This window comes from Typopeltis vanoorti, chromosome 9 (genome assembly GCF_054136105.1).
Source record: "Typopeltis vanoorti isolate ZY-2024b chromosome 9, IOZ_Tvanoo_1.0, whole genome shotgun sequence".
Classification (NCBI taxonomy): Eukaryota; Metazoa; Arthropoda; class Arachnida; order Uropygi; family Thelyphonidae; genus Typopeltis; species Typopeltis vanoorti.
Window position 1 is genome coordinate 122,531,148 of NC_143557.1, and position 13,883 is coordinate 122,545,030.

General features: G+C 35.5%; 1 protein-coding gene across 3 annotated transcripts in view; it reads left to right on the forward strand.

The window, feature by feature from the left end:
* The window catches only part of LOC150103488 (ras-related protein Rab-22A-like), an 87,754-nt gene that overhangs the window by 30,047 nt on the left and 43,824 nt on the right, over positions 1-13,883 (forward strand). For all 3 annotated transcript variants that reach the window (XM_090397748.1, XM_090397747.1, XM_090397749.1), the window contains one exon: positions 8,125-8,206. In XM_090397748.1, the coding sequence (XP_090253874.1) occupies positions 8,125-8,206 (82 nt within the window). The remainder of the gene's footprint in view (positions 1-8,124; positions 8,207-13,883) is intronic.

Genomic DNA, 13,883 nt, shown 5'->3' on the forward strand with positions numbered 1-13,883 from the left:
TTCTTTAGCTTACTGTCTGAAATGTAACTCAGCTTGTCCTTGTATATTTGTATATACTCCAGATGATGATCTTAATATGAAGTTCAAAATGTCGGGAAATGAAAATAGTTATTTATAACATGGTTGTAAAGTCGATAATTTCTAAAATGAACAGTGATAAAAAATACTCAACAGGCATGCAGTCACGAATACATATCCATACATGAAGTAGAAAAAGCCATGAAAGATCTGAAATGTGGAAAGGCAGCAGGAATAGATGACATTCTAGCAGAAATGCTCAAATATGGAGGTATAAAAGTCTTACATTAGCTGCACTGCATTGTTCAGAAAGCTTGGACAGATGGACGAATTCCAGATGACTCGAATAGAGCTTTCATAGTACCCATATATAAAAAAGGGAAATAAAACTGAACGTGAAAATTACGTAGTTATTTTTCTACTGAGTGTTTCTGGTAAGATTTACTCAAGTATACTTGAGAAAAAACAGTTGAGAAAGATTGTGGAAGAAAAGCTTGGTGAAGAACAAGATGTATTCAGGCCAAATAGAGGTTGTCAGGATCAGGTTTTCACTTTACGACAGATAGTTGAGAAATCATGGGAATATAACGAAGATCTGTATTTAAGTTTTGTAGATCTGGAAAAGATATACGATAAGGTACCAAGAGAAAAGCTATTCAAAACACTACAGTTATATGGTGTCAATGAGGCATTATATCAAGTGATACTTGGTCTTTATTTGAGTTGTAAGTCAGCAGTTAGAATTGAAGGAAGTACAGGAAGATTGTTTAGTGTAAAATCTGGTCAGACAAGAATGTACATTATCCCCTCTGTTATTCATTATCTATATGGATCACGTTATAAAGGAAAGTGGTGTTAAACCTAATATCAAAATTGGAGATATTAATCTCAACTCTGCTTTATGCGGATGATGTTATACTTCTAAATAAATCTACAAGTCTGCAAGATTCCCTGACTAAAGTGAATAACTGTTGTAATAGATATGGTATGAAGTCAGCATTAGAAAGACAATGAAAATAGGCAGAAACATTGAAAATATCAGCTGCATTGTGAATGGAAAACCTATAGAACAAGTAAAATATTCCAGCTACTTAGGTGCGATTTTTAGTGAAGATGGTAAATTAAATATAGAAATAGATAACAGAATCAGCAAAGCTGGTATGATGGGAAGTCAATTGAATAAATTTATATGGAATAAGAGAGAAATTAGTCAGAACACTAAATTAGTTGTATACAAGACAGCGTTCAAACCAGTTTTAACTCATCGATCTGAGAGGTGGGTCAGAAGTAAAACACTTGACCAAAGACTAGAGACTGCAGATGTGAGAGTCCTGAGAAAGATTAGAGGCATGAACAGATGGCATCAATGGCAATATCATATTAAAAACGAGGATATTAGGAAAGAACTTGGTATTGTCAGCATCCAGGAATGTGTTAGTAGAGCTAATCTCAGGTGGTATGGTCACTTAAACAGAATGGGCATGGAAAAATTAGCAAAACAAGTTGTCTCTTCCATGTTGACCCAGAGGACGGCGAAGATATAGGTTGATTAATACTTTAAAATGTGCCTTAGCAGATAGAAATATGAGATCTGATAATGTTGGAGTCTTGACAGGTTAATAGACTAATTCGGAGGAAAATTGTACATAGGAAGTTAGTAATGATGTAAATTTTTCATTTAGTACTATCATATCCTGTAAACCCCTTGATGTACTCTCAAGGAGTGCACAATGGTAAAATGTACTCTCAAGGAGTGCACATGACAGGAATTTGATGATGAGTCCATTATATTATTTAATACACCCAATTCTCCATTTACACGGTTGATTGGTTGCAGAAAAAATCGTGTAAATGAAAACCGTGTAAAAAAGAATACAGTGCATATGAAAAAATAGAAGAATGATTACATCGCTTCTCGACCTTTTGGCTGAGATCAAAGTAGATGTGAAAATCTGATACAAAAAGTTATTTTCAAACAAAACATATTCATCTCTTACTGTCAGAAAGTAATGGTGAATAAAATTTAACTAATAACTGTGTGTGGGTGTATTTGGACATTTTTGAATTTCTGTTTTATTAGTGACACATTATTTTAATAAAACAGAAATTCAAAAATGTCCAAATACACCCACACACATAGTTATTAGTTAAATTTTAATCACCATTACTTTCTGACAGTAGCCACATTCTTTTGTGTGAGACTGGAATTAAATCACTTCCACAACTTGAAAGTTTGGCCATCCTGTTTATACTGCAGTGGCAAAACATTTTCTTCAGTAAAAGTAACTAAATTAGCACTAATTTGTGATAATTCTGAAGGTTGATTTTTTTTTTTTTTTTTTTTTTACCATGAACTCCCTAATTAATCGTTGAAATCCTGTTTTGACCAGAATTCTTCATATCGCACCATGTTTAAACTGTTCAGCTTGTTCAGTATTTGGATCTTGTGTAAGAAAATGACTGCAATTTTACTAGCCATTTGAAATCCTTCTTTAATTAATCCTGCAGTGAGTCTCTTCATCATCATCATCATCATCATCATCATCAATTTTTTCTTTTTCATTGATATTCTCAAGGACAGCTTCTAATATTTCGTCATCACTAACAGCCTTGTCAACCATTAATTTTTCAATATCTGCAGACAAAAAATCATCAAATCCTTCTCCTCCAACTGCATGTGCTAATCTGATGATATTGGGATATTCAGTTGTATGCAAAGATACAGGGTTTTCTTTTTCACAAATTCTGGCCAGCTTTTCAGCATGCATTTAAAGTTAATGGTTTCAATTCTGATAATGCCAACTTAACAAGTGTTTGGTAATCCAAAATAGAAAATTTCTTCCTCACATCAATAACTGTCAGTAAATTATCCTTTTCTAGTTTATCCAAAATGTATTGGAATGTTCTTATGTAGTAAGTTTTGAATGTAGCGATCACACCCTGGTCTAGTGGTTGTATTAAGGATGTTGTATTAGGCGACAGAAAACAAAATTCCACATTTGGGTGTTCTAAAACAGGATGGACAGGCACATTGTCTATATATCAATAAAACTTTGAAGTCCAGATTTTTTTCCATCAACTAGTGTTTGACTTCTGGAACAAAACATTGATGAACCATTCATTAAAAATTTCTTTTGTAACCTAATATTTTTATTTGCCTTCCAGTGCACTGGTAACATGTTATAATCTACACCTTTCATTGCCCACAATTTTAGGGATCAATTAATGAGTAATGGTTTTAATATACAATCTCCTGAAGCATTGGTGCAAAATATGCACCACTAAGGCAATTGATGTGAGGTCATCAGCCTCTATATACAAGAAGCCCAGTCGTGAAATGACTTCACATGCAAATCTTGCTTACACTTGAATAAAGGATGAAACCAAGAATATAATTTCTTGATATCTTTAATTTATAGTATAACCAAGTGGACACAGCAACAAATAAAGAAATCCTCACATTGATTTTTAGTGGGAAAAAAAGCAGACATCTAAAGCTAATAATTAACTCAATTTATTTAGCTAATTAGATACATAGATCCAGTATATAGTAAAAAAATATTCAAGGGGAATGCAAACAATCCTTCAGAGTAATTGCTTCAAACTTCTAAGATAACTGTCTTCAATTTTCATTCACCTTTTTCATCTGTGACTCCTTTCACAGTACTCTCTCCTTCATGTCTAAGCCTTTTCAATAGTCTCGAGAACACTTTGCCATCTTCCTGATATTTATCTTATGTATTATTATCAAAATCTTCGTGACTTTACATTTTACCTTTACATGCTGACTTGCTGGGAAATTTTGATATGCTCTTCTACTTTTCCATGACTGTTCTTTCTCATGGGGTTCTAATTTTTCTATCTTTGCATCCAGCTTTACCACATGCCTCCCTAACTGAAGCAGTCAATGTTTTTTACAGCATCTGTACTGAATATTCAAGATTTGATTCCCATTTTTAAGCTATTCATTTTTTCTTGAATAAAATGTATGTTTATTTGCATCTACAGTTCACCTCTAAAATCTGCTCATCCTTCACTTTTTTTTTTTTTTTTAACTCTTTCCTCCTTTTCTTTTTTAACACAATATTCATTTTCATACTGCTCAAAACTAAATAGGAATCACTTTCTATTTGAAATCCACTCTAAATTCTTTTCCTTGAATTTTTTGTTATTTTTAAGAAATTCTATTCCTTGAGAATTTCTTATTTCTTATTGATCCATGTATTGAACAGAAATCCAATAGCTACCATTATTATCATTAGCGTGGCACGTCTTCATGTCTAGTATTAATTTCTTTCTCTGCTGTTTAGAATCTCCAACAAGGACTATCTTTTCCTTTGTCAGTTTCCTTCTCTGATGACTGGGAAAAATCTTCCACTCTTCTTTAGTAAAAGCTTTTCTCTGGGCCAGAAGGTACAAATAAATCTCATTGTCCAATTCCTAATTTGGGGTTTGCCCACATCACTCTACTTGATATTGCCCGACATTTAAAAATATTTTTATGTTTGGTAACTAATATTTAAGGAATTGACAGCGTATACTGGAAATATAGATTAAATAAACTTTAATATACACTTTCCGATATTTCGGCGAACGTTACGTTGCCATCTTCTTGGAAACTTACTAAAAAGACACGTGCACACAAGTACTAATACAACAAATGAGACTGAGGCTAGGACGCTAGCGTTTTCCTAAAGTCCTGATGGTGCCCCCTGGCGGGCTATATTGGTAGTTATTGGCCTTTGGGCTGAAGTTCTTTTGATAAAAGTTTCCCAAATTTGGGGCAGTTTCATGCATCCAAATTTGTTGAGGTTTGGCATGTTCCTAAGGGCCGAGGCTGATTCCATGAATAGTCTTTCATACTTGAACTTGCTGCGGTGTATTACTGTGGCTTTCTTCCATCTTATTCTGTGGCGAGTATCCAGAGCGTGGTCTGCAAGCCCAGAGTGGCTGTACTGGTGAAATCGGATGTAATCCTTGTGTTCTGAGATTCTGATATTTGCTGTCCTGCCTGTTTGGCCAAAGTAGGACAGTTTACAGCTGCAAGGGACCTGGTATACACCAGGTAGGTCTAGGAGAAGTGGTTGGTCTTTGGTGGAGCGGATAAGGGATGCCAGTTTTCTATGTGGTCTGTAACAAGTGGTCAAGTCATGTTTTTTTAAGATTTTATTGATTTTTTCTGAGGTGCCTCTGATGTAGGGAATAGTGATGGATTTAGAGTAATCTTTTTTGTGAGGGGGGAGGGGGTGGTGGGTTGTGGATAACTGGGTTAAGTATTTTTTGGATTTTTTGGAGGGGGTAGCCGTTGGCTGAGAAAGTGTCACGGATGTGATTTAGTTCAGAGGTTAGGGCTTGATCATTAGAACAGATTATTTTTGCCCTGTTGAATAATGTTTTAATAACTCCATATTGTTGTGAGGGGGGGTGGTGGGATTGTTGGTGAATGTATCTGCCTGTATGGGTGGGTTTTCTATAAACTGAGAAAACCAAGGTTTCATCAGGTTGGCGGGTGACTAGTGTGTCTAGGAAGGGGAGGTTATTGTTTTCCTCTTTTTCCAGGGTGAATTTGATTCTAGGGTGTTGGTTGTTCAAGTGTGTTAGGAAGGAGAGGAGTGAATCCGGGCCATGTGGCCAAATAGTGAAAACATCATCAACATAGCGAAGCCATATGGTAGGTTTTTGTGGGGCTGAGTTTAAGGCTTTCTCTTCAAACATCTCCATGAAAAAGTTGGCCAAGGGTGGGGAAAGTGGTGAACCCATGGCTGTCCCCTCTATCTGTTTGTAGAATTTTTCCTGCCAAACGAAATAGCCTGAGTTCATTGTAAACTGAAATAGGGCTGAGATATCGGGAGGAAATTTAGCTTGGATTAGCTCTAAGGTTTCTTTGAGAGGGACATTCGTGAATAGGGAGGAGACATCAAAACTGATATCAAAACTCATCAAAACTCAGTTTTGATGTCTCCTCCCTATTCACGAATGTCCCTCTCAAAGAAACCTTAGAGCTAATCCAAGCTAAATTTCCTCCCGATATCTCAGCCCTATTTCAGTTTACAATGAACTCAGGCTATTTCGTTTGGCAGGAAAAATTCTACAAACAGATAGAGGGGACAGCCATGGGTTCACCACTTTCCCCACCCTTGGCCAACTTTTTCATGGAGATGTTTGAAGAGAAAGCCTTAAACTCAGCCCCACAAAAACCTACCATATGGCTTCGCTATGTTGATGATGTTTTCACCTTTTCATGATACATACAGCTGGCAGTTATCCACAACCCACCACCCCCTCCCCCTCACAAAAAAGATTACTCTAAATCCATCACTATTCCCTACATCAGAGGCACCTCAGAAAAAATCAATAAAATCTTAAAAAAACATGACTTGACCACTTGTTACAGACCACATAGAAAACTGGCATCCCTTATCCGCTCCACCAAAGACCAACCACTTCTCCTAGATCTACCTGGTGTATACCAGGTCCCTTGCAGCTGTAAACTGTCCTACTTTGGCCAAACAGGCAGGACAGCAAATATCAGAATCTCAGAACACAAGGATTACATCCGATTTCACCAGTACAGCCACTCTGGGCTTGCAGACCACGCTCTGGATACTCGCCACAGAATAAGATGGAAGAAAGCCACAGTAATACACCGCAGCAAGTTCAAGTATGAAAGACTATTCATGGAATCAGCCTCGGCCCTTAGGAACATGCCAAACCTCAACAAATTTGGATGCATGAAACTGCCCCAAATTTGGGAAACTTTTATCAAAAGAACTTCAGCCCAAAGGCCAATAACTACCAATATAGCCCGCCAGGGGGCACCATCAGGACTTTAGGAAAACGCTAGCGTCCTAGCCTCAGTCTCATTTGTTGTATTAGTACTTGTGTGCACGTGTCTTTTTAGTGAGTTCCCAAGAAGATGGCAACGTAACGTTCGCCGAAATATCGGAAAGTGTATATTAAAGTTTATTTAATCTATATTTCCAGTATACGCTGTCAATTCCTTAAATATTAGTTATTATGTCTAACCAGCGTATAAGCCTCTCAACAAGAATTTTATGTTTGGTGTTGGACTATAGGCTACTTCTTCTTTTCCCTAGTCATCATTGCCTGCATATACCAGTTAGTAGTTATTTAGAAGTTATCTCACCGGTTTTTGTTTTCTTTGCTTCAGTAATAGCAATTATGTCACTGTGGTACTTTTCTAATTCTGCCAGTTCTACTTCTTTTTTGTTGGTACTTTTTATCTTCACGGTGTCTATCTTCAATTCTGCTAATGTCAAACTTGAGTTTGCTTCTAGTAGCTGGCTTTTTGCTTTTTACCCTGGTTCCCTGACAAAAACAACAGGGTAACTTGTTTAACTGGTCGACACCATAGCCTGTATGACTTCATCTTATTATGTTTTGGTTTCAGCCAGTACAGAATGCAGTTTGGTTTGCCAAATCCCATATTTCCAACCCATCTTTGTTCATTCAGTACTTGGATAACTGCCAGCTGTATGTATCATGAAAAGGTGAAAATTGGGCATTAGGACAGAAGCACTGGTCAGTTCTTTGCATTATTTAAAAGGCTTTGTGGAAATCTCCTCCCAGTTGACTTCCAATGTACATTAAAAAAATAAAAAAATAAATAAAAATAGAATTTTAAAATTTTAAGCTCTTCCCCGACAATTATTCCCAATTCAAAGCCCCTTCTGTTCTGGCTGAATTCATTTTGTCCCCCCCCCCCCTTCTCCCAACAATTTGAATAAAAGAAAGAGTGATTCATAAAGATACATTAGTTGGTCATTTCTTTTTTTTGACCTATCTAAAGTATATCATAATATGCTTGTTGTTTTTCTGTAGCAGGGCAGATTAATTGGCTCGATTCAGTTCTTTTGCTATATTATTATTTGTAATATGAAATGAATGGATATTATAAAAATTTAATATAAAGCAGTTTTAATGATGAAATTTTTAAAGATATCTATATTCAGTTTGTAACTTTTTTTTTTTTGAAAAAATAACTAGTTTAAACAGTATATTAGAAATATATACATTGGAAACTTATGTTATGTTTAGTTTCCTTTATTATTATTTCCATTTTACTTATAATATTTATTTCTGTAGGGCTTCTTTTATGACAAAAAATATAGTAGTGGGTGACCGAACTCTTAAGATTAACATCTGGGACACAGCAGGTCAAGAAAGGGTAGATTCAGAATTTTGTTTTCTTGTTCTCTAAATGTAAATTAAAACATTGATTTCACTACCAGATTTTATTTTAGAGAGTAACATATGGCAGTATTTTGAGTATAGGTTGCATTTTAGTTGTATTTAAAATTAATTTTAATATCTGTAATGATTGAATTACAGAGAGAATACACAAGACATAAGAAAAGCATTATGTTATTGTTGATATAATATCTTGAGTGGTTCGTGAATTGAAGGAATTATCACTAATTTTTGAACACAATAAAAAGGAATATGTTTTAAAAAGAAAAATATGTATGAAAGTTTTAAAAAAGAATCCAAAGGAGTTCTGAGAGGTGAATTGCAGACTGAAGTGTATAAATATTGAAAAGAGTGTTGAAAACAAGAACCAAACCATAGAGACCCACTAGCAAAATCCAATATGATTTCTTCTTTCTGAGGACTCCTTTTTTTGAATCCACCACGAAGATTTATCTATTTGTGCAGAATACTTCACTGCATGGTTAAGCTGTCTGTAGAAATAGATAAATGAAAACTTCAGTGGGTTCAAGAAGTTAAAGAAACAGTCATCTCAGAAAGAAGAAATTACCTTAAAAGTTCCTGGCAACAAAGTCAGAATATGCACTTGCAGAATACAAGTGCACTTTCTGACTTTTCATTCTGAGTTTTTTACAGAAAATATAAGAAATCTAAGTTATGTATATAAAATATAAATGAGTATATTTGATTGGATTTCAACCAATAACTTCTCCACTGCTATGTAAAGGCCTCTCCCATTTGCGGGAGGGTTGGGTCTACAAGGGTGGTCTGAAACATTCTCAGCCTAACAGTGAAAAAACGAATTTATAATTTCAAAATTATTTTTATTTTTCAACATAATCTCCCGTAAGACTAATACATTTATTCCAGCGATGCTCCAGCGCCATTATCCTGTCCCTCTAGTGGTTCTCAGTAAGATCTGCAAAATACCCTTCTACAGCTATAATCACCTCTTGATTCTAAGAGCTGACCAGCGAGGAAGAGTTTTAGTTTTGGGAAGAGATAGAGTCAGAGGGAGCCAAATCTGGGGAATAGGGTGGATGTTCCAACAGTTTCATAGTGCAGATCCCTTAATTTTTCCATTTCCAAAACACCTTTGTGGGCAGGTGCATTGTCCTGATAAAAGATGATTTTTTCCTTCTGCAAACCGGGTCTTTTCTCACAAATTTTTTCGTCTAGTCTGGTTTAAAGATCGGAATAATATTCCCTGGTTATTGTTTCACCCTTTTCAAGATAATTAATAAACAAAATGCCTTTAACATCCCAAAACACTGATGCCATGACCTTTCCTGCTGATGAAACCGACTTTGTCTTCTTTGGCGCTGAACAACTGGCTTCTGTCCACTGTTTTGACTGCTGTTTGGATTCTGGTGTGCAATGGTGAATCCAAGTCTCATCCATGGTAATAAATCGACACACAAAATCAGTTAAATCTTAACAAAATCTTGTTAAAACACTCCAAGCATTGTTCAGAGATTTTGATGCAAGCATGGCACCCATCTTGTGCAAAGCTTTTTCATTTGGAATTCATCATGCAGAATATATCCTACACGTTTTTTTGAAATGCCTATAGTCTCAGCAGTTTCACACACTTTGACTCACCAGTCATCCAATACCACATCGTGCACTTGATCAATGATTCCTGGTGTTGTTATTGGATGTCCTTCACGTGGATCATCTTCAAGGCTGGTATGGCCATGTTTAAACTCGGCAGCCCATTTCTTAATTGTCGAAAATGAAGAAGAAGAGTGCCTATGAACTTCGAATGAATTTCTTTTGGCATTAAACCTTCTTTTACAAAGAATTTTATAACTGCACGATACTCAATGTTATCCATTTCAAGGGATACAGACAATAATTTTGCTTCAGACAGCTATATAAAACAAACTACTTGATAGAATGACCTGCAATTCCACATGGATGCTTATGACAGAGGTACCAACTTAGGAAAAAAAAAAACTTGCCGATAGTGTTGTTATCTATGGTCGAGGCCAGAAACTTTTCAGACCACCCTCGTACTTCTCCCATGGTGACCCACTCCATTTTGGTAGAGTGTATACATATTTGTCTGGATGAATGTATGAATCTGAAAGACAGTCACACACATCCATGCCCTAGGATATTTGAACCTGCAGACGCTTGGCTGGAGAGCAGATACGCTTACCACTCGACCAACCAGGTCGGCTATATATGAGTATATTTATATTTGAATATATATAAATATATATCAATAAAAATGTAAGAAACCTAAGTTTGAAAAGGAGAACCAAACCTTATTGATTGATAGGCAAATTCTGAAGAAAAGACTCATCGATTCAGCCAGAGAGGCATGTCTGCATAGATGGAAAATCAGAACTTCATGGTGAGACTCAGGAAGGAAAAGAAGCAAGCATATGGAAAGTTCCTTGCAAGTAAGTCAGCTTGTGCTATTCAGAGAAACATGTAAGAAAGCAAAACACTGTGTAAAACTAGCAGAGCAAAGGTCATGGGAAGACTTTGGTAAGAACATTGAAAATAAACATCAGGAACGTAGAAATGGAGGAAAGAGTACAAGGAATCAGCGATGATAAAGATGATGTGAAAACTGAAGAAAAAGATACTGTATTCTAGATTTCTGGAGTAATTACTTTGCTTGTTTCATTTAGCAGTCTTTCAGTGTCAGCATGGTAATAGAAAACTCAGCAGGAATGCTGTTGGAAATACATATCCATGCTTGAAGTTAAAAAAAATCTATCGAAACCTGAAATGGGGAAAGACAGCTAGAGTAGATGATATTAGACCAGAAATGCTCAAATATGATGGTATAAAAGTTTTACAGTGGCTCCATTGCATAATTCAGAAGGCCTGGTCAGAGGGCCGAATTCTGGATGATTGGATTAAGGTTCTCATACTATCATCTACAAAAAGAGAAATTCAATTGAGTGTGAGAATTAGTTATTTCCCTACTGAGTGTTTCTGATAGAATTTATGCAAGTATACTTGAGGAACGTCCAAGAAAAATCATGGAAGGGAAGCTTGGTGAAGAACAAGCTGGATTCATGTTCAATAGAGGTTGTCAGGATCAGATTTTCACAAGATCCCAAGAGGTAGACTCTTCAAAACCTACAGTTACATAGTGCAAATCGGACATTATATCAAAAATAGTCTTTATTTAAGCTGTAAATCAGCAGTTAGAATTGAAGGAGGTACAGAAAGATGGTTTGATGTTAAATCAGATGTGTGACAAGGATGCACATTATTTCCACTGTTATTCATTGTCTGTATAGATCACATTATGAAGGAAAGTGATATTAAACCTGATATCAAAATTGGAGATGGTAATCTCAGTACTTTACTTTATTCAAATGATGTTACACTTCTAGATTAATCCAGTGTATATCTGCAGGTTCCCGGACTAAATTGAATAATTGTTATAATAAATTTGTTATGAACATCAGCAATAAAAAGACAAAGACAATGAAAATAGGTAGAAACATTGAAAACATCAGCTGTATTCCTGAATGGTGAATCTATAGAACAAGTATAATATTTCAGTTATTAAGCACAATTTTTAGTGAAGATGTCAAATTAAATATGGAAATAGGCAATAGAATTAGTAAAACTGGTATGATAGGAAGTCAGCTGAATAAATTTATATGGAATAAGAAAGAATAGTTCCACAGAAGGTTTTTCTAAAGAAGAAGTGGAGAAACTTTGAGTTGCTAGAGCAGACAGCAAATATAAAGAAAATGGAAAAAGTGATACTTGTTGGAGATCTAAACAGCAGAGTAGGAAGTGAATCCCCACCAAGCATATAGAAATATTTTCGAAAACAATAACATTAGTCAATGAGGCTTTTCTTATGGCTTCTTTCCATGTGAATTTGTGCACATCTTTATGTTGGAACATGGTGTTAGTAATGACTAGTTCATATCCTGAGCAAAAATCCAGCAGATATTTACCATTATTATTAGCCTTGCCCTTTATTAAGAAGTGAATCCCACCAAGCATATAGAAATATTCAGAACAATTTGGAGAAAAGGGCAAGGCTAATAATAATTAGTCTTGATATCATCTGTTTGTTGGATAAAAAGTTTTACAAGTATTTATTCGATTTGATTAAGTTAATACTCGTAATGGGTAGCGAGAGCTCTACTCCAATCATCTAGAATTTTTCTTCTAACCAAACTCTTAATTATGTAGTGCAGCTACCGTAAAACTTTTATTCCTTCATGGTTGAGCATATTTCGGGTTAAATATCATCAACTAGCAGCCTCTTCCACATTTCAGGTTTACATAGCTTTATCTACCATAAGTATTGATACCCCTGACTGTATTCCACTTGAATATTTTTTACTACTCTAATTTCATTTCTTGTTTTACTTATCAGTCTTTCAAAATTCTTGTTGAGCAGGTTTCTGTGGAGATAGTACATTTTTAGATTTTTTATTTTTTCATCATCATCAAATTCCTGCCATGTACCCTCAAGGGGTGTACAGGATATGATAGTACTACATGAAAAAAAATTACATCATTACTAACTTCCTATCTACAATTTTCCTCCAAATCAGTCTGTTACTTGTCAAGACTCCAACATTATCAGATCTTATATTTCTATCGTCTAAGGCATATTGTACCGTATCAATCCACCTATATCTTGGTCTTCCTCTTTGTCGTTTTCCTCCCAACCTGGCAGAGAACACTTGTTTTCTCTGCCAGGTTGGGCGAAGCAAGATTAGCCCATTCTGTTTAGGTGACCATACCACCTGAGATTAGCTCTGCTAATGCATTCCTGGATGTTGACAATGTTAAGTTCTTTCCTAATATCCTCGTTTTTAATATGATATTGCCATTGATGCCATCTGTTCACGCCTATAATCTTTCTCAGGACTCATATCTGTGGTCTCTAGTCTTTGGTCAAGTGTTTTACTTCTGACCCAGTTCTCAGATCCATAAGTTAAAACTGGTTTGAACACTGTTTTATATACAGCTAATTTAGTGTTCCTACTAATTTCTCTCTTATTCCATATGAATTTATTCAATTGACTTCCTACGATACCAGCTTTGCTGATTCTGTTGTCTATTTCTATATTTAATTTATCATCTTCAGTAAAAATCGTGCCTAAGTAACCGAAATGTTTCACTTGTTCCAGGTTCTCCATTCACAACACAGTTGACATTTTCAATGATTCTGCCTATTTTCATTGTCTTTGTCTTTTTATTGCCAACCTTCATACCATATCTATACAACAGCTATTCAATTTAGTCAGAGAATCTTGCAGACTTGTAGCGGATTTATTTAGAAGTATAACATCATCCGCATAGAGCAAAGAGCTGACATTAACATCTCCAATTTTGATATCATTTTTAATATCACTTTCCTTCATAATGTGATCCATATATATAATGAATAACAGAGGGGATAATGTACATCCTTGTCTCACACCAGATTTAACATTAAACCATCTTGATGTACTTCCTTTAATTCTAACTGCTGACTTACAACTCAAAGACTGAGTATTTCTTGATATAATGCCCACTTGACACCATATAACTGTAGCGTATTGAATAGCTTCTCTCTTGGCACCTTGTCATATGCCTTTTCCAAATCGACAAAACTTAAATACAGATCTCTGTTATATTCCCATGCTTTCTTG